This window comes from Mastomys coucha, unplaced genomic scaffold (assembly GCF_008632895.1).
Source record: "Mastomys coucha isolate ucsf_1 unplaced genomic scaffold, UCSF_Mcou_1 pScaffold15, whole genome shotgun sequence".
In the NCBI taxonomy this organism is placed as follows: Eukaryota; Metazoa; Chordata; class Mammalia; order Rodentia; family Muridae; genus Mastomys; species Mastomys coucha.
In genome coordinates, this window is record NW_022196897.1 from 168,189,136 (window position 1) to 168,216,660 (window position 27,525).

The 27,525-nt window shown below is 44.5% G+C and overlaps 2 protein-coding genes across 2 annotated transcripts in view; both read left to right on the forward strand.

Annotated features, from left to right (window-relative positions):
* The window catches only part of Prpf6 (pre-mRNA processing factor 6), a 62,268-nt gene extending 39,536 nt beyond the window's left edge, over window positions 1-22,732 (forward strand). Inside the window, exons 10-21 of the mRNA XM_031373133.1 lie at window positions 1,169-1,287; window positions 2,007-2,225; window positions 5,294-5,416; window positions 12,324-12,445; window positions 13,955-14,093; window positions 15,812-15,931; window positions 16,223-16,399; window positions 16,926-17,059; window positions 17,914-18,005; window positions 19,524-19,638; window positions 21,890-22,016; window positions 22,476-22,732. Coding sequence (XP_031228993.1) covers window positions 1,169-1,287; window positions 2,007-2,225; window positions 5,294-5,416; window positions 12,324-12,445; window positions 13,955-14,093; window positions 15,812-15,931; window positions 16,223-16,399; window positions 16,926-17,059; window positions 17,914-18,005; window positions 19,524-19,638; window positions 21,890-22,016; window positions 22,476-22,628 — 1,640 coding nt within the window. The 3' untranslated portion in view covers window positions 22,629-22,732. The remainder of the gene's footprint in view (window positions 1-1,168; window positions 1,288-2,006; window positions 2,226-5,293; window positions 5,417-12,323; window positions 12,446-13,954; window positions 14,094-15,811; window positions 15,932-16,222; window positions 16,400-16,925; window positions 17,060-17,913; window positions 18,006-19,523; window positions 19,639-21,889; window positions 22,017-22,475) is intronic.
* Window positions 22,733-23,542: 810 nt separating this feature from the next.
* On the forward strand, window positions 23,543-26,516 carry CUNH20orf204 (chromosome unknown C20orf204 homolog). Its single transcript, XM_031373291.1, has 4 exons — window positions 23,543-23,551; window positions 25,582-25,962; window positions 26,055-26,207; window positions 26,391-26,516. Exons 1-4 carry the CDS (start codon window positions 23,543-23,545, stop codon window positions 26,514-26,516), a joined length of 669 nt encoding a protein of 222 aa, XP_031229151.1.
* Window positions 26,517-27,525: the final 1,009 nt, after the last annotated feature.

Genomic DNA, 27,525 nt, shown 5'->3' on the forward strand with positions numbered 1-27,525 from the left:
TCTCTTTCACCTACAGTTTCCCTTGAGTACAAATAATCAGGGTATGGAGACTTATCCCAGCCTGTGAAAGGTAGAAGCTAGAGGATCAGGAATTCACTACATAGAGACATCCTTGACAATATAGCAAGTTTAAGGGTATATGAGATCCTGTATGTGTGTAAGGGGGAAGTAAGCTCACCTTCCAAAAACTTGCAGGCTGTAGAAATCAGTCACTCAGAAATTTAAGTCACATGATATTTTGGGAAGTATGGTGAAACTAACAAGAATCTGGACTGCCTCTGTGGAGTGTCCATGCTACTACGCAATCAGTGAGTCACTGTCCTAGCTACCTAAGGGCAGGTAACACAGGTATTACACACACATAGATTCTGGTATGCTATAGAAGGTGCCATCACTGTTCTATAGGAGGCTTCAGCGTTTGCTTATGACTTTTTCTTCTTTTTAAAAATTTTAGGTATTACCCTCCCCCACCTTGTTTTGAGACAGGGTTTTTCTGTGTAGCCTTGGCTGTCCTGGAACTTGCTCTGTAGAACACAGAGATCCACCTGCCTCTGCCTCCAGAATGTTGAGATTAAAGGCATAAGCCACCACCACCCAGCATAAAGTTTTATGGTTTTTTTTTTTTTTTTTGGTTTTTCGAGACAGGGTTTCTTTGTATAGCCCTGGCTATCCTGGAACTCACTTTGTAGACCAGGCTGGCCTCAAACTCAGAAATCCGCCTGCCTCTGCCTCTTTCTCCCACATGCTGGGATTAAAGGCGTGTACCACCACTGCCCGGCAGTTTTATGTATTCTAAAGGGAAAATATAATCATGAAGGTTTTTTGACACTGATCAATCATATGTGGATTTTAGGTATATAGCTTGATGTCTTGTTTTGTTTTTCCAAACAGGGTTTCTCTGTGTAGTCTTGACTGTCCTGAGGCTCACTTTGTATTTATGTTACAATTCCTACTGATACAACTTCAATGATTTTGACTGTTCCTTTCTTTTTCTTACATCAAATGTCTCCTGTCTGGCTTTATGTCTATCCCAATATCAAAGGACCCACAAAATGGGCATGGGCATGGGCATGTCTGTAGCCCTTGATTCAGGGAGTGGAGTGGAGGGTGCACTTCTTATCCATCTGGCAGTGCCTTCTTGACACTCCTGTTATTTGACCTTTTCCAGCACTTGAGCATGTTCCAAACTCTGTTCGATTGTGGAAAGCAGCTGTTGAGCTTGAAGAGCCTGAAGATGCTAGAATCATGCTGAGCCGAGCAGTAGAGTGCTGTCCCACCAGTGTAGAGGTGAGTCTTCCAGGCTCAGCTTCACCACCCCACTGTAGAAGGCCTAAGTCCAGTGCCTAAGACTGCATATGTATACTGCTTATTTAAACTATAATTCCTGGCAGTAGACAGTAGAGGGCAATATGAAGCCTGAAATGGTGGTCTACAATAGCTACCAAGTAAGGTAACAGGTGGCTTCAGTTGTCATGGTACACAGAACAAGTGAATGGTGCACAGTGCCTGTGGTAGATAGGCAGAACTGAGTCTTCTTTGCTCATCCCTGATAGCTATAGAAAACTGTGTTATGAACTGTATACACGCACTTCACGCTCACACTAAAATAGTGAGTATACACTTTAGAGGCGTAATGTTGCAGTCAGTACCTTTGAGGCATGAGAATTCCAGAGGGCTAAGTTTCATCATACAACTATCTGTGAACCCATCTTGCTCATCTTTGACCTAATACCTACTGTCAAGTCTGACACACTGCACATTTAAAGAGTCCCATCAACTTTTTGTGTTAATCGTTGTCAGAAGTATACCTACACAGTTGATATAGTGAAAAGGACTCTTATGAATGATACAGGTTCTGTTTTAGCTTTCAGAAAGCACTTTGCAGAAGTGCTATGGTCCATTAAGACTGGCTTGCCATCCAGCCTAGAAGACACTACTTGGTGCCAGCAGCATTCAACACACTTCTCTCTCTTTTTTTTTTTCCCCTTATGGCTTATTTTGTATAGCTATGGCTTGCTTTGGCAAGACTAGAAACGTACGAAAATGCTCGCAAGGTCTTAAATAAAGCACGTGAGAACATTCCTACAGATCGGCACATCTGGATCACAGCTGCCAAGCTTGAGGAGGCCAATGGGAACACTCAGATGGTGGAGAAGATCATTGACCGAGCCATCACCTCTCTTCGGGCCAATGGTGTAGAGATCAATCGCGAACAGTGGATCCAGGTAAACTTTCACTCCGGGTTCTGTTCTAAATAGAGTCAGTTAGGCTTGGTATTGGATACATGAACCAGCACTCAGGAAGTGAAGGCAGGAGAGTTGCAAGTTTAAGGCCAGGCAGGACTCTTTTTTGAATGAGTAAGTAAGTAAATACAATTTTTAAAAATTTTATTTTATTTATATAAGTGTCCGACTATTTGCATATTTGCGCTCCAGAAGAGTTACAGATAGATAAGCTGCCATGTAGGTGTTGGGAGTTGAACCCAGATCCTCTAAAAGAGTAGTCAATGTTTCTAATTACTGAGTCATTTCTCCCTCTTATGTGACCTTGTGTGAGGTCTCACATCAGATACAGGGCAGCACTGAAGAGTTCCCACACTGGCAAAGGAAATGGGCTCATTGTGAGTGTGCTCCGTATGCTGCCACTTTTGACAGACCCAATACCTTGAGTCGTCTTGTGCTGAATAAAGACATGGATGACGAGCGTTCTTTTGCTAGTTGTTTTAGAGTTAATATTGCTGTAGTTGAACACCATGACCAAAAGCAACTTGAGGAGGAGACGGTTTATTTGGCTTATACTTACATATCACTGTTCATCATCAAAAGAAATCAGGACATGAACTCACACAGGGCAGAAAACTAGTGGCAGGGAATGATGCAGAGGCCTTCGAGGGGTGCTTAGTGGGTGCTCCTCATGGCTTTTATAAGTTTCTACCCTTGCTAAAGCAAGCCAGAGTACACAAAAAGCTATCAGGGAAAAAAAAGGAAATGTGTGTTGAATGCTCACACCAAGTACACTAGGCTGGCCTCAAATTTAGAGAACTGTCTGCCTCTGCATTTGGAGTACTGAGATTAAAGATTAAAGGCTTGCACTCTCATGCCCGGCCATGCTTAGCTTTTTATGTGGGTACTTAGAGAGAATTTGAACTCAGGTCCTCATAGGTTAAAAAATTATAAACTCTTTTTTCCTCCTGACCACTTAGTTCCCAAGAGCAATGACTCTGGGACTAATTACGTATTATTAAGTGTGTTGGCCATGAGCTTTGGCTCATTCTTGGACTAGTTCTTAACTTATTTAAACTATTTTATGTCTACCACTTGGTTAGATACCTCTCTTTGGTCCTGGCACACATACATACACACAAAATTTCACATTTTGATTCTGAACAGGATAGGGGGATTTGGAGTCTGATTGTCAAAGCTCCTGCCCTATACAACTCTAACCTCTTGACACTGGTGGTTTCAATCTCCTCACACTTGCAGTTAAAGTGCAATATAATAAAAAGATCAGATACCATACTGATCTGAAAATGTCCCTGGAAACAATTTAGCATCTTATAGAAGAGAATAGCTTATAGTTTCTTTAGAGATATTTTATTTTATTTTATTTTATTTTATTTTTTTTTTTTTTAGTTTTTTTCGAGACAGGGTTTCTCTGTGTAGTCCTGGCTGTCCTGGAACTCATTCTATAGACCAGGCTGGCCTCAACCTCAGAAATCCGCCTGCCTCTGCCTCCCAAGTGCTGAGATCAAAGGCCTGCGCCACCACTGCCCTGCTATTTTTTTTGTTTGGTTTTGGTTTTTTGTTTTTTTTTTTCGAGACAAGGTTTCTCTGTAAAAAAATTTGTTGTATTTTGTTTCCTGATAAACTGTATGTCTTCGTCCTTTACAACAGTTGTCTGTTGGATCACTAGTTTAATTCCTAATAGATGTACAAGATACTTTATTATACCTAACTTTTTGCAATACATTCCTCTCTCATGACTTTTTTTTTTTTTTCAGAAAAAAAATTGGACATAGATATTGTAATGGTTCATATATGCTGGGCCCAGAGAGTGGTACTATTAGAAGGTGTGGCCTTTTTTGGAATAGGCATGGCACTGTGGGTGTGAACTTTAAGACCCTCATCCTAGCTGCCTTGAATTCAGTCTTCCACTAGCAGCCTTCAGATGAAGATGTAGAACTCTCAGATCCTCCTTCACCATGCCTAGATGCCGCCATGCTCCCACCTTGATGATAATGGACTTACAGCTCCAATTAAATGTTGACCTTATAAAACTTGCCCTGGTCATGGTGTCTGCACAGCAGTAAACCCCCAAGACAAATATGTCTTCTTTCTCTGTGTCCCAAATCTGCTTTCCTAAAATTAGAAGTACCTTGCTGCATGCTGACCTGCCCAGTGGACTGTTCCTGTGGTTGGTCATCTGCTCCAACCCAGGTTTTCATCTAATCTCCCTTGCAGAACTTCCACTAACAGTTCTTTTTTGTTTTTGTTTTTGTTTTTTTGAGACAGGTTTTCTCTGTGTAGCCCTGGCTGTCCTGGAATTCACTCTGTAGACCAGGCTGGCCTCGAACTCAGAAATCTGCCTGCCTCTGCCTCCCAAGTGCTGGGATTAAAGGCGTGCGCCACCACTGCCCGGCCTGCTAACAGTTCCTATATGGGCCTGAGTATTCTTTTTTTTTTTTTATAATTTAAGTTGTGAGTTCTAGTCCAAAAGGTATAAATATTTTTTACCTTGTCTTTTACTCCCACTCCTTTAAAGGTTTCTTTAGCTCAAAGTATGTGCTACTATGCAGCCTTGTTTTTAATGTTTTTGGGGGCATGTGCTATAGTGTAAGTGTAGAAACTAGAAGACAACTTTTGGAGTTGGATCTCTCCTAGGGATTAAATTCAGGTTACCAGGATTTCATAGCAAACGCCTTTACCTTCTTACCAGCTAACCCCCACCACCAACTCCCACACACCCCTCCAACGTCTTTAAAATAATTTTTTCCACAGTTTTAGGAATTGAACCCAGAGCCATGAATAAGGCTCTAGGCAAGTGGTGTATCACTGGATCTTGCTTAAAATATACTGTATGTATAAACGTGGTTTCATTCAGTCATGCATGTTATTTGAAGACTTAACTGTAGAGTAATTAGAACAGGAGCATCAATGAAGAGACAATATGGCAGATATGCTATTCAGGTTTCCCAGAGTATATGTCCAAGACAATAGGTATGTTATTAGTCACCATTCACAAATAGCACACACGTTACTAAAAAATCCAAACAAAGTGTCTGTTTCTCCTTCAGGATGCTGAGGAGTGTGACAGGGCAGGGAGTGTGGCCACGTGCCAGGCTGTCATGCGTGCTGTAATCGGTATCGGGATTGAGGAGGAAGATCGAAAACACACCTGGATGGAAGATGCTGACAGTGTAAGCTTGCTTGCTTGCTTTCCAGTCTGTAGCCTTCTCAGGAACCGTGGCCCCATTAATGCGTAGGTTGCTTTCCATATCTTTTCCCCCTCCTTCTCTTCTGTCTTCTTAAAAGTCTTTCTCATGTGCTTGATTTTATTTTTATTTTTTGTCTGTTTTTGAAACAGAGCCTCACTCTGCAGCCCAGGTTGTCCTAGAGCTGGAGAGCGTCCTGCTTTATCATTGCTGGGATTACATCTAGTTCTAATACACTTACTTTAGATGAAGCTACAGTATAAGGTAGCAGAATTCTGTAATCATGAGTTTAAGTTTGAGTGCTTACTAAATGGAGGAGTAGCTATTACAGGGGTGTGGCTGCTGCAGTTAGTGTGGTTGCATCACAGCGTGCTCAGCTGAGAGCCTTATGGCACCCGGATATCTTTCACTTCTGCTTCCTCTACAGATTACATTTCAGGAAACATTTTGCATAGAGTTGCTACCTCTTTGAAATTATGTCCTCAAATTAGTTTCCCATTTCCCAGAGGGAAAACTATAGGGCTATATTTATAAACTTGTTTAGGATATTAAAATAGGAGGAATGGTTGTTGGTGCCTGACTCTAATCCCAGCACATAGGAGGCAAGCAGATATCTATGAGTGAGTTTGAGGCCAACCTGGTCTACAAAGTGAGTTTCAGGATAGCCAGTGCTACACAGAGAAATACTGTCTCAAAAAACAAAACAACAACAACAAAAAAAACAAAACAAATAACAAAAACAAGGCACACACCTTTAATCCCAGAACTAAGGAGGCAGAGAAGGTGGATCATGTGAGTTTGAGGCCAGCCTGGCTGCATAGCGTGTTCTAGGCCAACCAGGATTTCGTAGACCTTATCTCAAACAAAACAAAACAAAAAAAACCAAAACAAATAAAAAGTTGTTTAAAACAGATGTAGCATTCCCTCCCTCCTTCCCTCCCTTCTTCCTTTCTTCATTCCTTCCTTTATTTTGTAGTAATTTTGGAAGAAAACCGATCTTTTGAGTATATTACAAAAAAGCAACAGGCTAAGCAGTAGTTAAACAATTTGAGCCTTTTATTATTTATTATTTGTTTGTTTTTGAAACAGGGTCTCTCAGTATAGCTCTGGCTGGCCTGTAACTCTCTATGTAAACAAGGCTGGCTTCAAATAAAGGAAAATCTGTTTGCCTCCACCTCTTAAAGGTGGATTCATTGGATTAAAGGTATGCCCATCTTTTTTTTTTTTTTTTTTTTTTTTTTTTTTATGAATTTTGAGACAAGGTCCTACTCAGTATTACAGGCCAGCTTTAGATTATGTTTCTACCTTAAAAGCAGGTAGTATCTTTTCATATCCATTACCACCACACGTGGCTTTTTATTTTAAAATAAAAATAATTTCAATTGGGAGACAGAGGCAGGTGGATCTCTGAGTTTGAGGCCAGCCTGATCTATAGACCGTGTTCTAGGACAGCCTGGGGTAAACAGAGAAACCTTGTCTCAAAAAAAAAAAAAAGTTTTTTGTTTTTTTCAGATACCCATGAATATTACAGAATTAGAGTTTGTATATGCCCTTTATCCTTATTCCTCATACTTACCCACTTTACCTACGTGCCTTATCACTCTTCACACTTTTGTATACTTGCATCATTTAGCACAGTGTTAGGATCAGAAAGTGAGGCTGGTACATGTGATTCATAGTCTTCAGATCTTCCTTAAATCTCACCAACTTCCTAGGTGTTCTCCTTAAAAAAATGTAAATAATATATTATACATATTATATATATTTATCTATTTAATCCAGGTGATGGTGGCTCACCCTTTTAATCCCAGCACCCAAGACAGCCAGGGCTACACAGCCTTAGGTCAACCTTAACCTGAGAAAGACCTTAAAAAGGCTTCAATCTGTCTTTGTTTCATGAATCTTCTTTTTATTATTTATTTGGTTGGTTTGTTATCTGGTGCTAGGGTGGAACCAGGGACATGAGTATATTAGTCAGGTCCTCTACCATTAAGCTACATCTCCTACCCAAATCTAGATTTTTAAGTATTAGGGGCTAATGGTTTTATGGAATATAGTTTAAGGACCTGTTAATAATGGTTGTTTTTATTATTTGTTCTTTTTTTCTTTATTTCTTTGTTTTAGATAGTCTCACTGTATAGTCCAGACTGACCTCAAACTGACAGCAGTCCTTCTTTAGTCTCCCAAGTGCAAAGTTTACAGACAAGAGCCTCTAAGCCAAAGTAATGAAAAATGTTTTTTTCACTGAAATAGTTGTTTCTATGGTATATGCCAAGTGGTGATTTTTTTTAGTTTTTTGAGACAGGGTTTCTCTGTAGAGCCCTGGCTGTCCTGGAACTCATTCTGTAGACCAGGCTGGCCTTGAACTCAGAAATCCGCCTGCCTCTGCCTCCCAAATGCTGGAATTAAAGGCGTGTTCCACCACTGCCAGGTCAAGTGGTGATTTTCTGTTTTGATTTGGTTTGGGCTCTTTAAAACATTCATTCATGCATTTATTCATTCATTTATGTAATGTAAATGAGTGGTTTACCTTCCTGTGAACCACATGTGCCTCCAGTGCTCACAGAGGCCAGAAGAGAGCATCCCCTGGCAGTAGAGTTACAGAAGGTTGTGCTGAGTCCTCTGGAAAGGCAGCCAGTGCTCTTAACTGCTGAGCCATTTCTTCAGCTCCCACTTATTTTTTGAGGTAACTTCTCATGTGGACAAGTCTGGCCTTATACTTCATGTGTAACCTTGGACTTCTGACCCTCATACCTTTACCTCCCAAGTACTAGCGTTGTAGGTGTGAACTAGTGTGTTAATAATGTGGTGTTAGAGATTGAACCAAAGACCCCGTAAGTGGCAGGCAATGAAGTGTTCTACCAAAGACTTTACACCCCCAATTGTTTCTTTTGGGTTTTTGAGAAAAGGTCTTGCTGTGTAACCTAGACTGGTCTCAAACTTAGGATCTTCTTGCCTCAGCCTCCAGTTCAGTTCAGTTTATTTATTTATTATTTTTGGTACTGAGGATTAGGCCTAGTATATGTTTGGTGAGTGCTGCACCACTGACCTGTAGCATAAGTCTGTAAGCCCTTTACAAAAACTTTTTGTGGGTAGAAACTGCATAATAACGAAGAGCATTCATCTGGGTAGACGCTAGCTGTGGTGCTTCTGTGTGGATCTCTCTCTTTCTCCCTCTCACTTCCTCTCTCCCTCTCTCTCACTTCCTTCCTCTCTCCCTCTCTCTCTCCCTGTACCCCTCTCTCCCTCTCTCTCTCTTCCTCCCTCTCCCTCTCTCTCACTTCCTCCCTCTCTCCCTCTCTATCACTTCCTCCCTCTCTCTCCCTGTACCCCTCTCTCTCTCCCTCTCTCTCACTTCCTCCCTCTCCTTCTCCCTCTCTGTTTTTTGAGATAGGATTTGTGTGTAGTCTTTGCTGTCCTGGAACTCACTATGTTGGCCAGGCTCCCTCCATCTGCCTGCCTCTGTCTCCCAAGTGCTGGGAGTAAAGGTGTGCACCACCACCCCTGGCTCTTCCTTTCTTTCTTTACTTTCTTGATGAAGCCTAGGTTGGCCTGAACTCAAGAATCTACCTTCTCTGCCTCTGGGGTGCTGGCATCTCAGGCATGAGCATCTCAGGATCTTGTGCTCAGCTTTTCTCATTTTTCTTGTCACTTAACTACACTTAGTCATTAACCATAGCTGTTTTCTTTTTTCTTTTTCTTTTTCTTTTTTTCTTTTTTTGGGTTTTTCAAGACAGGGTTTCTCTGTATAGCCCTGGCAGACCTGGAACTCACTCTGTAGACCAGGCTGGCCTCGAACTCAGAAATCCGCCTGCGTCTGCCTTCCAAGTGCTGGGATTAAAGGCGTGAGCCACCACCACCCGGCAGCTGTTTTCTTTTCATGCAGGAATGAGAAATAATATTTCTTGGGTGTTCCTAGTGCTCCTTCCTATGTGGGTTGGCTTATCCCACTGGGCCCTGGACACTGTTACTTGAAGCTATAGGCAGTTAAGGCAATAGAGGTTCTAAGAATTTTTGCAGCTGACCTCATTTGCTTTGTGTGGCTACACAGAAGTATGTCTGTCTGCCCTGTCTAAGTCTAACCTTTCTAGATACACATTCCTAGTCAGGATACACCACCTGAGAAAAGGTCCTTCTTGACTTCTCTGGTGGTTGAATCAGAGTCAGCTCATGTGATTGATTTAGGAGGGATTGGGTCTGATGAAAAAATCTCAGCATACCTCTCTCTTCCTTCCACACCTGTTTCTACACATATTGTGGGGTCCTGGACACTAACAGGCTCATTGGCATCTCTCCTCTGTGAAGATACCTGACCAGGAGTTTTGCATAACTGGATAACTTCCTTGTGGTGTGTACATAGCTGTGAGTGCAGCACCACCTAGGCTTTTTTCTCCCTCCCTCCCTCCCTCCTTCTCTCCCTCCTTCCCTCCTTCCCTCCCTCCTTCCCCTTCCTTCCTTCCTTCTTCCCTCCCTCCCTCCCTCCCTCCCTCCCTCCCTTCCTTCCTTCCTTCCTTCCTTCCTTCCTTCCTTATTTTCTTTCTTTTTTTCTTTTTAGGAGACAGAATATTACTGTATAGGTCTGTCTGGCCTGGAACTCACTGTGTAGACCAGAATGGCCTCAAACTCAGAGATCTGCCTGTCTCTGCCTCCCAAGTGCTAGGACTAAAGATGTGTACTACCACATCCAGCTCCCCTTATTTTGTCATTTACAATTGTAATAGCTTGTCCTTCTTTCTCCCTAGTGGCCTTTAACTTACCCCCCCCCCATTCAGATCCCTCCTTTTTTTTGTTTTTGTTTTGTTTTGAGACATTGTTTCTCTTTGTTGCCCCAGGCCCCAGCCCAAGCTACCTGGGAACTCACTGTGTAGATAAAGCTGGCCTCAAACTGAAAGATCTGCCTGTCTCTGCTTCCGGAGTGCTATCTGCAGATCATAGAAGGATGTGATTTTTTTTTTTTTTTTCTCCAGGAAGGGAGCCCTTAGTCTTCTTTTAGCCTTAGAATAAGTATCAGAGCCTGTTCAGTTTGTTGTTGGGTCTTATGGTTACCATGAAGAGCCTTTAAACTAGCTCTCATTTGATGTTGTCACTGCATTTTGTAACTGGGTTTATCATTTGATATTACCTATCACTAAAAAAAAAAAAAATTAAGTGTATGTGTGGACATTCTATAGCATACATGTGACTAAGCCATCCACTACCTAGCACTTTTTCTTTGTTTTTTTTTGTTTTTTTTTATTTTTATTTTTATTTTTATTTTTTTTTTTTGGTTTTTCGAGACAGGGTTTCTCTGTATAGCCCTGGCTGTCCTGGAGCTCACTCTGTATTATTTTTATTTTTATTTTATGTGTATGGATATTTTGCCTGCATGTATCTGTGCACCTCAAGGAGGCCAGAAGTAGGTGTTGGATCCCCTGGGACTTGAGTTACAGATGGTTATCCTGGGCTACCATGTGGGTACTAGTAACTGAGCTCTCCAATCTTCTGAAAGAGCAGCCAGTGCTTGTAACTGCTAACCCATCTCTCTAGCCCCTACCTATTACTTTATGTATATGAATGTTGGGTGTATTTTGTTTTGTTTTTTAAGACTTATTTTTATTTTTGCGTATGTGTATACATGTCTTAGGGTTTATATTGCTGTGAAGAGACCATGACCACAGCAACTTTTATAAGGGAAAACATTTTATGGTTTCTGAGGTTTAATCCATTTTTGTCATGGTGGGAAGTGTGGCACTGAGTAAGCAGACAGGAAGAGCTGAGAGTTGTACATCTGGATCTGCAGGCATCAGAAAATAACAGTGACACCTTGGCCAGGCTTGAGCCTCTGAGACTTCAAAGCCCACCCCCTAGTGGCATATCTCCTGTAACAAAGCCACAGCTACTCCAACAATGCCAGGGTTCCTAATGGTTCCACTCCCTATTGGCTTATGGAGGCCATTTTTATTTAAACCACTAAGGTACATGTATGTGTGCATGTGCTGCATGTTTGCAGATACCTGCAGAGGCCAGAAGAGGGCACCATTTCCCCTGGAGCTGGAGTTACTGAGGAACTACATGATTTGAGTGTTGGCAACCAAACTTATATCCTCTGTAAGAACAGCAAGTACTCTTAACAACTGAGTCATCTCACCAGCCTCTAAAATCACTTGAACATAGAAAAAAATTTAGAGGATCTAGGCCTAATGGTGCAGCTGTTACACAGCTCTTTAGAAACCTGAGATTGCAGTTTCAAGGCCAGTCTGATAACTTAAGAGAAACTATTTCAAAATAACAAAGGGTGAAAAATGTAGCTAGATGGTAGGGTGCTTGTCATTACAAGGCCCTCACATTGGGTTTAATCCCTGGTGTTGGAGGATAGGATGGGGGTGGGGAGACTAAAGGAAGCAGAGGCTAATGGTATCTGCTGTGATTTCTACCAGATTGGTGGGATTCTAACCTCTTTGTGTTGATTTGTCTTGTACAAGTTTTGAATAGCTTAACCTTTTTAATGGAAAATAAATAGTACTCCTAGTTAAGAATCAGCATATGATACACATATACTTACGTGTGTGTATAGTATAGCCTAGTGTATGTGCATACATACACACTTGCCTTAGCCATAACCCTACACATGTGCATGTTTGTGTGCATGTGTTATCCTGCAGGCAAGAACTACTACTCCTTTTACCGGCTGTCGTTGCATGCCAGGCCCAGAAGGCTGCCTTCTGGGCTTTCTCAGCATTTGTGTTCCCATCCCCAGGTATCCTTGTCTTAGATTGTAGCTTAATTAGATCAGTGCCACAGCATATTTGCTACCAGATGTCATTACTGAGAATTGTAAGAAGCTTGAAAAAGTATTATTATCTGCTCGATGGCAGTCCTGAATTACCTTCCTCATAGTGTCTCTCTGCTCTAGTGTGTGGCCCACAATGCCCTGGAGTGTGCTCGAGCCATATATGCCTATGCCCTACAAGTCTTCCCCAGCAAGAAAAGTGTGTGGTTACGAGCTGCATACTTTGAGAAGAATCATGGTACCAGGTATGTGGTTAGTTTCCACTTCCTATTTGCATGGTGCTGGATTCAAACCTTACTTCCCTACACGACACCATTTTGGGTCTGTCTCTCTGTGATCGTGATCAGGTTACACTTTTGTAGCCCTTGGGACTTTGAAACTGCCTCATTCTTTATAGCCCTTCAGTGATTGGATTATCACTATTTTATAGTTGAGAAACCGAGGCATCTTGGAAGCCTGTTCTTTACCAGTGCGCCTTGGGTCTAAAAGTTTCCAATGCAGGCTGTTAATGCTGGGGCACTGCCTTTAGCAGTGGGCGGTACAGTGTCAGGGGCCATGCAGTCTGTTTTTCATTTATGTTGCTCTAGCTTTCTGGGGTTTGGCTGGTTTTTGTACACAGAAGGAGGTCCTTGACAATTTCCTTTAATTGTACCCTTTAATTGGAAAAACCTTTGGGTCTGCCTTATTGGCTGTAAATGCTGATTAAATTAGGCATTGTAATTTCTTGTTTTAAATGTGTAACTCTCTAAGGTTGGGGCTCATGTCCCTGGGTACCCTATATCATCCTCTTATGGGTCCTCAGCTTGTCCCTGTTTGGGTGGACACAGACCTTGCTGGTTTTACCAAGGTTGCAGCTGTGACTTTGAGCTCTTTCTTTTCTGATGTTGTTTGATGTTAATTTCTACAGGGCCTTTTCCTGACCCTGCCAGCTGCCTTGGTATTTCTGAGTTAACTATTTAGGGGACTTGAGAACTTTCTGAAAGGTTCCTATGATTCACTTTATAGAATGTCACTTGCTATGGTCATGACTGGTGGCCTAGTGTATGCTGCCCACTCACATGTTTCAATGGTTACTTCCCTCCCACAACCTATAGCTCACAGACTGATGAAGAAAGTCATCGATACTTGGGCCCAGGGCTCTGGGGAACATGGTGGTATTTCTGTAGGCACTTTGTGTATGATATGGTTTTGTATATTCTTTGGTTTGCTCTTGAACATGAGGGCTCATAGAGTTCATCAGCGAAGGTGGTGTAACCAAGAGGTGGTGGTGAGCCAGAGATAACCCAGAGGCTTCATGCCCAGTATTCAAGTGAAGTTGGTGTGACCAAGAGGTAGTGGTGGCTAGAGATAACCCAGAGACTTCATACCCAGTATCCAAGGCTGACAAATATTCTTAAGACCTTTTTGGGGAGGGGGGGGAGACAGGGCTATTAGTGAATCCAGGGTATCCTCTGTGCTTCAAGATAAAAAGACCTTCACTGTCACCAGACTGCCCTGCTATCAGTGCCCCAGGATACATGGCTGTAAAAGGCTCTGCTGTTTAAACAATGCTTTGCTTTATAGAGCACTCTTCAGTAGTTGATTTTAGATTCTTTATTGGAAGGAAAGATTTCCCCACACTCTCCCCATTGTAAAATCTCGTAAATCATTAATAGTACCGAACTTTGGAGTGGTGACTGTCTTTTCAGCATCTTGGTAGCTATGTGCTCTGATTTATGGCCCTGGCCCTAGTGACCATGTCCTCTATCTTGCAGGGAGTCTCTGGAAGCACTCTTGCAAAGGGCCGTGGCCCACTGCCCCAAAGCAGAGGTGCTGTGGCTCATGGGTGCCAAGTCGAAGTGGCTGGCAGGGGATGTACCCGCAGCAAGGAGCATCCTGGCCCTGGCCTTTCAGGTAGGTGAAGGGTGCCTGTCCTGGAAGGGGCCATGAACACAAACTCAGCTTTGGTGCTACTGTAGCCTCAGAATTTATCCTATACATATTTTTTAGGATATGCCATAGTCTAGTCTAGAGACACTAATTTATGGGCATGGCCTGATCTATGGGGTCAAAGCATGAAAAACATCCCAACCAAGAACATTGACCTCTTAGTCCCCTCTACCTAGTATGACTATAGGCCAAGTATTCCAGAGTACAAGACCAAAGCATAAGCCACTGGAGTGTTTTAGTACCTCTTTGAGAGTGGGGCCCCATTAAAACAGTCATACTTACCTGGACTGACTAGGTCTGGCTGTTACAACATGTATAGTGTATATGTGGCAGGCATGGTGACTGTGGGTGTGGGTGCGTGGGTGTGTACATACTAGAGGTCAACCTAGAGTGTCTTCCTCTATTACCTTCCTTTTTTCTTTTTTTTCTTTTTTTGTTTCACAGATAGGGTTTCTCTGTGTAGCCCTGGCTGTCTTGGAACTCACTCTGTAGACCTGGCTGGCCTCGAAATCAGAAATCTGCCTGCCTCTGCCTCCCAAATGCTGGGATTAAAGGCATACACCACTCCCTGGTGGTTTTTTGTGTTTGTTTGTTTGTTTGTTTGTTTAGGACAGGATCTTTCACTGAACCTGGAGTTTAGAGCTTGCCATTTTGATTTATCTAGGCATCAGTTGTCTTTAGAACCCATCTGTCTCCACTCTCCTGTACTGGGGTTACAGATGAGCATTGATTGCTGTGCCTGACTTTTATGCGGTTGCCCAATAAGTACTTACCCACTGAGATATCTCCCCAGTCAACATGTAACATTTGAAAAATATTTCTGTCAAAAAAATCCTAATATTTTATTATAACATAGGTGTTAGATTCTTTTTAATAAGTTATAGAATACTATATAAATATCAGTCTAGTATCATGGCCCAGGGTCACAGTAAAGTTTGTCTCTTGTGAGACAACAGAAACACCAGAAAAAAGAGCTAATTTGGGACAATCTTTTGCTCCAGCTGTCACTTGGAAAGGACACAAGAGCAGGTGGTAGTGCTGTGCAGAGTAATTGATGCTCTTTCCACATACAGTTTTCTCTTCTAGTTGCATGCCAGAGTTTTAAGATGGTTGGTTCTCCTTTCCCATAATGGTAGGCACCATAGCCATGCAGCAGAAGTTCCAGAGGAGGGTGGGTGCAAGTTTTGAGTGCACCACTTTTACTGGACTGTGTGTTTGTGTGGCTTGGCCCATGCCTTTGGGGGCCTTTTACACTTCATTATCTGCACCTTGAACATCTTTCTACCCTGACCATATGGTGTGGCTGGCTAAGGGGAAGGGATTAAGTTAGATATAGCAGCTCCTGACACAAGGCATTCGTTTCAGAGGCTGTTTAGAATTTAGACGGATTCTAGAGAGGGCGGCTCCAGGGCTCTGGCATTGTTGCTTCATTTCTGTACAAGAGCAAAAACAAATGTGGGGTTTTGTTTTGTTTTGTTTTTCCTTCAGGTAAGCTTGGGTCCTGGCTGAGGTCTATCCTGTCATTTCCTAGTTTGTAGCTTGTGCAAGAGGGTACTAATACTAGTCCTACATCAGAGAGAGGGCCAACTCAGTTTTCAGACTGCCTGTATTTGATTAAGCGTGATCTAGCCTTGGTCACTTTTGTGCTGAGCCTTTCTGATGCAGCTGTGTTTGTTCTCCAGGCCAACCCCAACAGCGAAGAGATCTGGCTGGCGGCTGTGAAGCTGGAGTCAGAGAACAATGAATATGAGCGAGCCCGGAGGCTACTAGCCAAGGCTCGGAGCAGCGCACCCACTGCCCGTGTGAGTGGTGACTGGTGGGTTGGAGAGAGTTGGCGGAGTGCCTCTTGGCTCCTGCATGGCATTTGGAAGGAGAGAGATGAAGGCACAGCTCAGACCCAAGCCCTGTCTTGGTATTGGGCTTAAACATGCATCCCTTTATTTATCTATACCTTTTGTATTCACAAAAGAGCTAATACAAAAACTTAAGAGGCCCAGGACAGATGTCTGTGACTTCAAGCATGTGATGTGAAGATAGCATCCAGATAAATGGTGGAAGTGTCCCTCGTGTGACAGTGCTTCTCTGCTTTGCAGGTATTCATGAAGTCTGTGAAGCTGGAGTGGGTGCTGGGGAACATCACTGCTGCACAGGAGCTATGTGAGGAGGCTCTGAGGCACTATGAAGATTTCCCCAAGCTGTGGATGATGAAGGGGCAGATTGAGGAGCAAGGAGAACTGATGGAGAAGGCTCGGGAGGCCTATAACCAGGGGGTGAGCCCCTATCAAGATATCTCAGGAAACCCAGAAGCATGACATGGCATTAGTCATCTTCCCATACTTCTGAAAGAGGTGGAGGGCCAGTGGTCAGGGATAGAACTTTGTGCTTGGAATTGAGCCTTTTTTCTTCCATGTTACTGTGGGTACTGTGTTTTTTTCCTACAAAGTTGCACAGCCTGTGTTTAGGATATATAGGGTTCGTTCAGTACATCAAAAGTAGCATAATGAATTGCACACCCTGTGTACACATATGCATGACACATATTCAAAGTCCTACAGGCATCCTTTATTGTACATGTACACAACACAATTACACACAGCAAACTGATGCATACCTGTTTGTACAATGTCAAGTATGAAGTACATGTGTAACAGCCCTACAGTTCTCCTAGAAGCTGACACAATGTTGAGTGTGGAGGACATGGGTAATAGCCCTATAGTTCTCCTAGAAACTGACATAAATCTCAGTGTTTTGTAGATGCTCTCTGAGCTCTTATTTTATACAATTTTTTGGTCACAGCTGAAGAAATGTCCTCACTCCACACCACTATGGCTCTTGCTTTCCCGGCTAGAGGAAAAGATTGGGCAGCTGACTCGTGCTCGGGCCATTTTAGAGAAATCTCGTCTGAAAAACCCAAAGAACCCTGGGCTATGGTGAGTTCTTGGTAATCATCTCAGTTCCCCCTTTAGAGGCTGTCCTCAGCTCCTTCTTCATTTTAGCCCAGGCTCCTGTGGACTCAATAATAGGTGACAGCTTTTATGAGTGTCATAGTCCTGCTTAGGAAAACTGGGTCTCGATGGTAAGTGCGCTTTTAGTGAAGTGTTCTAAGATGTCAGGGAACGGAACTAAGAAAGTGGACTATAAAAGAGGTAACAGGAAGGTCTTGAGTAACATGAAGAAACTTGCCAGAGGGGGCTAAGTATGGTGATAGTAGTATTCCCTAGTACCTGGGTGATTGACGGAGAAGGCTGGTGAGTTATGCCAGGTTGAGCCACATGACGAGGTATGGGTAATGGATGCAGAGTCCAGCTAGCGGTTAGACGGAGATGAGAGAGGACACTTGCTGAGGGGGCTCATTCTTAGGTGATTGCCATGTAGTGATCACATATGGTCTGTGCTTGTTCCCTTGTCTTCACTTGTATCTGGATCCTGTGGGGTCTGGGATCTTAGATAGGGCTGCTGCTTTCTATCAGGCTGTGGACACCAGCTGCCATCCGTTCTAACCCCCTTCTAGGAGACAAGAGCCTTCCTTTACTAGCAGTGGGGAAAGAACACTTGCTGAGCAAATTTAACAATCTGAGTTTAGTTCATGGAACCCACTGTTGGAAGCAGTTTCCAAAAGTGGTCCTCTGACTTCCACATGTGTGTGGAATAATATGCATGACAATAATAATAAAGTAAAAACGTAAAAGCCTTTTAAAAGGGTCTCTCTGGCAGAAGGCCATTTGAAGTAGTTGGTCATGCTGTGATAGATGGGCATATCCCATCCCCGGGTCTGTTTTCCTAGGTTGGAATCAGTGCGGCTGGAGTACCGGGCAGGGCTGAAGAACATTGCCAATACCCTCATGGCCAAGGCGCTGCAGGAGTGCCCTAACTCTGGTAAGAACTTCTGGCCATGTAGATGGCACAGAGGAAATCTTCTGTGGGATGGGATAAACTGACTTCCAGGGACTCCTTTAAGACACAACATGTGTATCCCATTTTAGTCTAGCTTCGCTGATGTGGTTGCAAAGACTTAAGACTAAAACCTCAGTTCTAGTATGGGACAGTTTGATTTCATGTTCTGAGGCACTATCTTTTTTTTTAAGCCAAGTTGGGTTTTTTTGTCTTCTTTTAAGATTTATGTATATGGGGGCTGGAGAGATGGCTCAGCAGTTAAGAGCGCTGACTGCTCTTCTGAAGGTCATGAGTTCAAATCCCAGCAACCACATGGTGGCTCACAACCATCCATAATGAGATCTGGTGCCTTCTTCTGGGGTGTCTGAAGACAGCTACAGTGTACTTACATATAAGTAAATTAATTAAAAAAAAAAGATTTATGTATATGAGTACACTCTATCTGCTTGTACACCTATGTGCCAGAAGATGACATTAGATCCCATTATAAATGATTGTGAGCCACTGTGTAGTTGCTGGAAATTGAACTCGGGACCCCTGGAAGAGCAGTCAGTGTGCTTAACCTCAGAGCCATCTCTCCAGCCCCTTAAGCCAAATTTTAACTTTTATTATTTTTCTTACATATGGTATATAAGAAGTGTAGTCAGGCAGTAGTGTCATACACCATCTGCTGTGCTACATTTTTCTTGTTATACTAGTAGTGGGTTTTTTTTGGTTTTATGTTTGTTTTGATTTTTTGCTAGACTTACTTTGTAGCTTAGGTTGGCTTCTAGATCATGATCCTCCTGCCTCAGCTCTTGGCTTCTCAAATGCTTAGATTACAGGCATGTGTCATATGCCTACCTATCCTTTTCTTTTCTTTTCTTTCCTCTCTTCTTTTCTTTCTTTCCTCCTTCCTCCCTCCCTCCCTCCCTTCCTTCCTCTCTCCCTTCTTCCCTTTCTTCCTTCCTCCCCCCTTCTCTCTCTCTCCCTCTCTCTCTCTCTCTCTTTCTTTCTCCCTTTCTTTCTTTCTTCTACAGGCTTTCTCTGTGTAACAGTCTTGAGTATTGTCCTGGAACTTACTTCATAGACCAGGCTGGCTTCGAACTCATAGAGATCTGCCTGCCTCTGCCTCTCAAGTGCTGGGATCAAAGGTGTGCACCATCACACCTGGCTGCTTTATTTTATTTTATTTTATTTTTTGGTGTTTTTCGAGACAGGGCTTCTCTGTATAGCCCTGGCTGTCCTGGAACTTACTCTATATACCAGGCTGGCCTCGAACTTTCTTTATTTTTAACAACAGTATGTGACAGTGCTTTCAGATTATCACTGCCTATTGCCTGTTTGCTGACTCAGTATCTGTTCTGGCGAGGCTGGTATAATTCAGGTTACTGGCTAGGTGGATACTTGAGACCCTTGTGGTTGCCCTGAGTATACCCTTTTGGGGCAGCCTAAAGAAGAGGATGCACTTCTAAAGCCAGAAGTGAGGCTGAGGGGTAGATTTTTGCTTGTGAATTTCAGGTATCCTGTGGTCTGAAGCTGTCTTCCTTGAAGCAAGGCCCCAGAGAAAGACCAAGAGTGTGGATGCCCTGAAGAAGTGTGAACATGACCCCCATGTGCTTTTAGCTGTGGCTAAGTGAGTAATTGTTCTTTTGGCATTACTTGGGATTCTGGTATAGTTTTGCCAGCATCTTTGCCTGGCTATTCTGACTTTGTTTGCACAGGATGAGCTACATGGGTCTCAGCTGCCAGAACTGGGCAGCACATTCTTGCTAGAGGCCTTGAGGTACTGTCTAGACATCTGTCTGGTCACTCCCTCTCTCAGGCCTCCTGGGTTCTTTGGCTCACCCTCAGCCCAGGCTTCTGATGAGACTGTTCCCTTTGTTTCAGTACCACATGGGGCCTGGATTACATACATACAAGACAGTGTTCATATTGGTCCACACAGAATTTAAATCTTAAGCCCAGCCCATTTGATTGAAGGGGCTGTATCTGAGAGGTTCTTTTGTTTGTTTCGTTGGTTGTTTTGTTTAGTTTTTGTTGTTTTGTTTGAGACAGGGTTTCTCTGTGTATCCTGACTGTCCTGGAACTCACTTTGTAGATCAGGCTAGTCTCAAACTCAGAGATCTGTCTGCCTCTGCCTCTCGACTGCTGGGACTAAAGGTGTCACCACCACTGCCCAGAAAGCCAAGAGGCTTGCACTTTCATTGTGTTAGCAGAACTCAGACCCTTTCAGCTCAATGACCCTGGGAATAACCTGCTGTAATCCATTGTTCTGGAGTACAGAAATGATTATCCATGGTTCATCTGCAATGCCATCAAGTGATCTATCACCTCCCAGCACATTGCCATTGGTGGAGGCAGAGCCTTAGAACCAACTTGGTTTTGTTTGAATGGCATTGAGTGTTCAGGTTCTGGTGCAGCTACCTTTACATTGCTACCTGGCACCTCTGCAGTGTCTGTAGCCCTAGCAGATGACGGAGGTTTTAGGTCCAGCCTTGATAGCCTAGGCTTCCTTTTCCCAGAGTAACTTCTATATGCCCTCATCCAGAGCAGCCATAAACCTTACAAAAGGCTTTATTAAAGTAAATAAGTCACTCCTTGCTGTTCCCAAGCTAGTGTTCTATGTGCCTCCTATCTTGAGTTTATGTTCTTTAAATCACAGTTTATCTAACACTAAGCAATTAAGAGTACTATATGGCTTAAAAAACAATCAAGTTATCAGCATGAAATTACTCCATTTAGTACCTGAAAGCAGCCCAAACAGCTGTCTGCAGTGGAAAGGTTAGCTGTGCACCAGCTGCCTCACTAAAACCATGTGAATACAGCCCCAAGTCCTGGCCCTGCCAGAGTGTTTCCCACAGCATGCCATGCCATCCTCCCCATTGTACACCCTGCTATACTACAGTAACTATCTGGAGTGGGGGGTGTGGGGGGGTGCCATATGACCCTAAGTTAGTTTCCTGTTTTATTTTCTGAGACAGGGTTTCTCTATGTAGCCATCCTGGGACTCTGTAGGCCAACAGGCCTTGAACTCAGAGATCCACCGGCCTTTGCTCCCTGGGTGCTAGGATTAAAGGCCTGCACCACTATGCCCCATTTCTAAGTTAGCATCTGACAATCCAGTTTCTTGGCTTCCTGCCAGTCTTCCCTTCAGGTTGCTATTCAAGTGTCTATGAGTATCAGGTACAACAATCGTGTGCTGTGGTCTGAGTGCCATGGAACTGCAACTCCATTGGGCCCAGGTCCCCAGAACTGACCTGTAGAAGCTGATCTTTGTGTTTGCTTAGGTTGCCAAGAGGGAGGTTACTAGTTTGGGGTTGGTATCTTATTAAGGAGCAATCTGAGCTTTCAGGTTTTTTTTTAAATCTGCCTTAATTAATGTTTGTCAACGTTAGTTTCAAATTGTATTTGGCCCAGATAGTTTTAAGAAGATAAGATCTAGCCTGGTGGTGGTGGTGGTGGTGGTGGTGGTGGTGCAGCAGCAGCAGCAGCAGCAGCAGCATTCGTTTAATCCTAGCACTCAGGAAGCAGAGGCAGGCAGATCTCTGTGACTTCCAGACCAGCCTGGTCTACAGAGAGAATCCCAGGACAGCCAGGATGGTTACACAGAGAAACCCTATCTTAAAAAAACAAAAAAGAAAAGAAAAAAATTAAGATCTCACTGTGTGTAAATGTTCTGAAAAGCAGTGTGGAACAGTGAAGGATCTGGAATAACCTCCAGGTAGCCCTGAACCATGACTCAGACCTTTTCTATAACATATACCTTGGCTTGCTGGTCTTACCATGTTACCAGGGTACAGCTGATCACCTACATAGAAGAATGACTCCCAAACATGGTAGACACTAGTCTATGTCCCTTGCTCTAAGTCCTTCTCCCATAACAGGTTGTTCTGGAGTGAAAGAAAGATCACCAAGGCTCGGGAGTGGTTCCATCGCACCGTGAAGATTGACTCAGATCTGGGGGATGCCTGGGCCTTCTTCTACAAATTTGAACTGCAGCATGGGACTGAGGTGAGGCTACACAAGCACACTGGTGTGCAGTACTAATCTGCCTGTTTACCTAGCTACTCCTGAGACAGTAGAAAGCTCCATCTAATCCCTGGGTAAGGGGAGGCAGGAAGTGGCCAAGATTAGGAGCCCCTCCCCTGTTAAGCTTTGTTGGAACCATGCTCATAAGGCAGGGGGGCCAGGGTGTCATGGGGTCCTCATTGGAAGTAGTAGCCTGACTATGTTGAATCCAGGAAGTACCTAGTTCATAGAGTGCACCTGGAAACGTATGGGAATCAAAAGATAGGGAGTCTGACACAATTCAACACAGAGATACACTGACTTTGAGGGCATGTTCCAAAAGAGAAGGGGATGGCTTGAAATCTGCTAGGGCCAGATCTACAAGTGGACAGGCAAGACCTGTACCTTACAAGATGTAAATCTCACAAGGAATCCACCTAAAGTACCCTTTGGTCTCCCCAGGAGCAACAGGAGGAGGTGAGGAAACGCTGTGAGAATGCAGAGCCCCGACACGGAGAGCTGTGGTGTGCTGTGTCCAAGGATATTACCAACTGGCAGAGAAAGATTGGGGAAATCCTAGTGCTGGTGGCCGCCCGCATCAAAAATACCTTCTGATAGCAGGGGTGGAGGACAAGGGAGTTATGGGGCAACACATGGACAATGAGCACAAAACCTATACTGTCTTTTATTCATTAAAGATTTTTATAGAGTTATGTTGGGGCTAGGGCCTCATTTGTTTTTCTGTTTTGTCCTTGGCGTCTATTCCCCATGAATGATGGTCATGTCAAGTCTGGTTTGGATGTAGCCTCCTGCAAGGGCTTATTGTGCTCCAGAAAAAACGTAGTTGGGTATTGAGGACTTGCTGAGATTTTTGTGGAGATGTTAAGAGTACAGGCTATATGGAAAATATGGGCTCTGTCACAGATCTGTGATACAAGAGGCTGAAGGTCACATGGGGACCAAGCTATAAAAGATTGAAAGGCTTGTAGAAGTCCCCATTGTTCTGTAGTCCTCTGAGGTAAAATGAAACTCAGCAGGCACCTTTGCTTAACTTGGAAGGTGTGAGCTCTTCCTGCAGTCAAGAGGACAGGAGCAGAACCTGATGATTAATTGATGCCTAACAGGTTACTATGTGTGTGCTGGTTTGGGAAAGTTCTTCTTGCTTCTGTCCCAAGTAATGTCTGTCATTGGGAGCTGCTTGGTTATTTCTATTGAGAAATCCATGGGGTTTCCTATGATGAGGGACCATACCCAGTAGTTCCTTCACAGATGAAGGGCAAAGAACTTGACTACAGCATCAAGCTGTTGGTGGTTTCTTCTTCTGACTGTTTTCAACTGAATGCAGTGGAGTAATTACAGAAGAGGATACTTGGGTAAAGTTTTCTGTAGGGCTGTGGAAAAGTTTGGAGAGCCTGTGGTCTCTAGGTATCTTCGCTATCTGTGGAAATGGAGGTGGTCAGCAACTCCTTGTGTATCACATTTATTTATTGGGTTCATGTATGCCACAATTTGCCTGTGGAGGTCAGAGGATGACCTACGTGAGTCTTTCCACTTATTATGTTGGCCCCTGGGATTAAACACGGCTTGGCAGCAAGTGCCTTAACCTGCTGGGCTATCTCCTCAGTCCACACCATTGCTTTTCTTCTGCTGGAAGAAGTTGAGCTTTGCTCAGCAAAGATTAGTTGTGTTCCAGAGGCTGCTGTTATGCTAAAGGGAAACAGCAACCTTGGGACTGGGCCTCTTATTCCTGGATGACCCCAAGGTTTGGAAGTGGGGCCAGTGATGGAAGTCTGGGAAGTCCCAAGTTCCAGACTTGCTGGGACAAGTCTGTCTGAATATGGATTGGGGACTGGTGGCTAGCCTGCCTATCAGGAGAAACTATTGCTCTCTGCCCATTGAGACAGGGCAGGGGTCTCCATGGGGCTGGAAACTCAATCTAAGACCCAGGGAAGCCCTGGATCTGATACAACAAGCAGCTGCTGTGCTCTAGGGTCAGGTTAATTGTGATTGGGGAGAGGTTGGGGAGGGGTTAGGGGCCGGGCTGGGTTACTGAACTTTTCCTTCCCTCCCTTGTCGCTCCCTCCCTTTGCTGGAGGAGCCAACTTCAAAAGCCTCTCCACCTGCCCCTCATATCTATCTAGGGAGGACCCATCGGCCAGTAGAGGACCTGTTGTGGCTACCAGTTGCCTGTTTCATTGGCCACCCAAAGACCCAGAGGACCTCAGGATCATGTGTGTGGCCTGCTAGAGGGAGTAAGGGAAGGCCAGACCCTGAGAGGCCTATGGTGAGAAGCTGGGGCCTTGGGCCAGGGGGCTGGATGTGGGCATAGCAGAGGTGGGGGTAATCTTTTTCCCTGTGCCTCATGGAAACTCCCAGATGTTTATAATGGTACCAAGTAAAATGACCATTGCAGGTGCTTATGTCCTGGCTTTCTCAGAACCCTTTTCTCTTATACTGGGTTAAACCTGAGTTATAGGAACTCTAAGCAGCCAACCAGTCCTGTGTTGGTGCTAGATACACTAGCAGTCTCACTGGCTGGCCTAATTGGCTCTTGTTTTTAATGTGGTCTGATGGGCTGTTATCAATATCCCTTCATTGGCCATGGTACTCAGTGACTTGCAAGAGAGTTCTTCAGTTTGCTGGTATCCCATGCAGAAACCCCACTCCCTACCCATCTCTATGTGGGAGTTTGTGGTATGCTCAGTTCAGCTCTCCTGCCAGGGCTGGGAAGCTGAGTCCTGTCGTTTTGCTGAGTTCACAAGATTAATTTTCCAGTCCAAGTAGACTGCCTAACTCCAGTTGGGGGCCTAGAGGTAGATTTGGAAACTAGTCCATTTGGAGGAGCTGGGGTCCTGGGGACCTTCAGCGTCCTAGTTTGTAAGCTTTCCTCAGCACCAGTCCTTTCCATTCTGGGTGGGAGGAAACTTGTTGGTAGGTTTTGTTTCTTCTTTTGCTGTCTCTGAGCCTTCCCTTCCCATTGGGAGTGGATCTTGGAGTTCTGAGCCATTGTTTTTGCCATAGTTTGGGGCTTTCTGTGGCTGGTTGTAGCAGAGATATCAAGGGAAATTGGAGTTCTTGTACTGCATAAGAGCAAAGTGGTTCTATCCCTAGATCCCTTCTTGTTCACCTAAAGGACTTGAGATGTATGTGAGAGAGAACAACTAAGAGAATAACAACTGGGGGATGGGAGTGGGCTATGACTAGTAAGTAGGGGTCTGAGCATAGTCAGGGGTGAAGCTGTATGAAGGATTACTTCTTGCTGTATCCCCTCCCCCATCCCACTTCTTATACAAAGTAAGGGAGCTTTTACAGATCCATGGTACTCCAGGTGCTCCCTTTTCTGCTTCTCCAATGTAGACCATAGTGCCACCCCTTGTCTCTGGACCTGTTCTCTGTCACCTTCCTAGTCCTTCAGAACTCAGTGAAAATATTTCCCCATGCTCCACTCCACAAATGTTCACAGAACACGGCTAGCGTACCATGGATGTGTTTGGTTTGTCTCTTTAGGGCTGCCCAGGTTTATCATAAGCCATGGCCAGAGGCTCTGATGAGATTTTCTATCTCCTAGCATCTCAAAGATGAGGGAGCACTCTTTGTGGTCACTCCAAGTACCTATGAGGCCACTTCTTGTGCTAGGAGGCCTACTCTTTCAGCCCTAACCTGGTGTCTTCTCCAGGTGCCCCCAAAGCCTGCTTTCTATATACTACTACTGCTGCTGGCATTTCTTGGATCTACCCTGGGCTGGCCTGGGTCCCAGTCCTGCAGTGTCCAGGAGGTACTCCGACACTACCAAGCCGTCATCTTCCAGGATTTGCAGGCTGCGATACAATGGGCTGGGATGGGTGGACATACAGAGCCTGGACCCCGACACCACCGCTTCATTCAGAAAAACTTGACTGGAGCTGACAGAGGTCAGGGCCATCCAGGGACCTCCTGTGATGCCCAAAAGGTATGGGGAGGTTCCCCCAAACAACTATTTGTTTCCTCCTCAGGCCCCACCCCCATCCCCTCTGCTCTGGCTTTCCTCCCTTTCCAACTCAGGAGAGTAGCATCCTACTGTCTATTGAGTCCTTGGGTCAGACCCTTCTTGGGAGTGTGGCTGGAGTACCCCACAATGCATTAGAGAAAGCGGCATGGACAGTGGCAGTGCGCACCGAGGCAGTGATGCGCAGACACTGCCGAACATCTTACAGGGTATGCGTCCTCATTCTCCCCTCCCCTAAAGGCTATAGTACCAATGGCCTGAGGCTTTGGACTCAATTAGGGCCAACTGATCTGATGACAACCTACTTCCCTCGTGGCTAAGCATGAGCTTCGAGATGAAGGCAAGGGTGCAGGATCTGTATGCACTGACTCCCAGCTGGTCTCTACTAGCAGATCCAGCAGCCAAAGAAGCATGCGGTACAGCTGCGCAGCAGTCGGAGGCGGCTCCTGATACGTGCCCTATACGCCGTCGCCACCTGCTGGGAAAAGCTCTTTGCGCTAAGTGCAGGCAAATTCTAGCACTGTCCCTTCACGCTTGTCACAGAAGATTGGAAACAAACTGATTTGATAGCACCCTCTCAGCTCAGATTGCCTGCACTCAAAGGTCCAGGATATGTATACACGCATTGAGGCCCCAATAAATGGAGCTAATGACGTGACCTGACGCTTCTTGTCTCTGCCTGACTGGTTGTGGGCCCTGGTCTATCCAGGGATCTTCACCTCAGTAAGGGTGGGGCCTATACTTCACAGGGGCAATAGTTGTTATCTCCCTCATACAGCAGGGGGCGTGGGTGGGATGTTGGACCTGTCCTTGAGAAATGTGGAAGGCAGTGAAGCCCCCTACCCCCACCCTACAACTTGGTTAGGGATTTAAAACGTCATACATCCGTCCTGCCCAACTCTGGACCGGAGGAAAGGGTGGAAATGGAGAGGAGGGGAAGGCTGAGCTTGGTGGATTCAGAGCAAAACAACCGGATAAAGGAAACAGGACTTAGAGGAAGCCAGCCTTGCTGCCCTGGCCACAAACTAGACCAAGCCATTTCCTGCTGCCCCTGGGGGATGGGCAGGGTGGGATGAGAGTGGGATGACTCTACAGACTGCCCTGGATTTGTCTATTGAACTAACTGGGCTGACCCCAGTACCTATATAAACTTTGGTGTCTGCTCTTCCATGATTCTATCCCTGAGCAGAAAGAGGCAATGTCCTCACCCCACTCCCCAGCCTTCTCTTTCCTTGCCTCATAATAGGATGTGGAGCCCAAAAGCTTCAAGGAATATCTTTTTCTGTACATTTCAGACAGGCAAACAAGGGACAAAAAAAGCAATCTAATCTACAAGAACAAGAAATAGTGCTGAAATTCTTCACACCATTCCTTGGTGCAGGTGTGATCTGCCCAATGGGACCTTTTGTTTCTTTTCAATTGAGAAAGCTGAGAGATGAAGAAACCATAGCACCTTCCTTGATTATACAGCAATTATGTACTAGAAGAGCTGGGGTCAGATTTAGACCCAGAGTATGGTATGCAAAA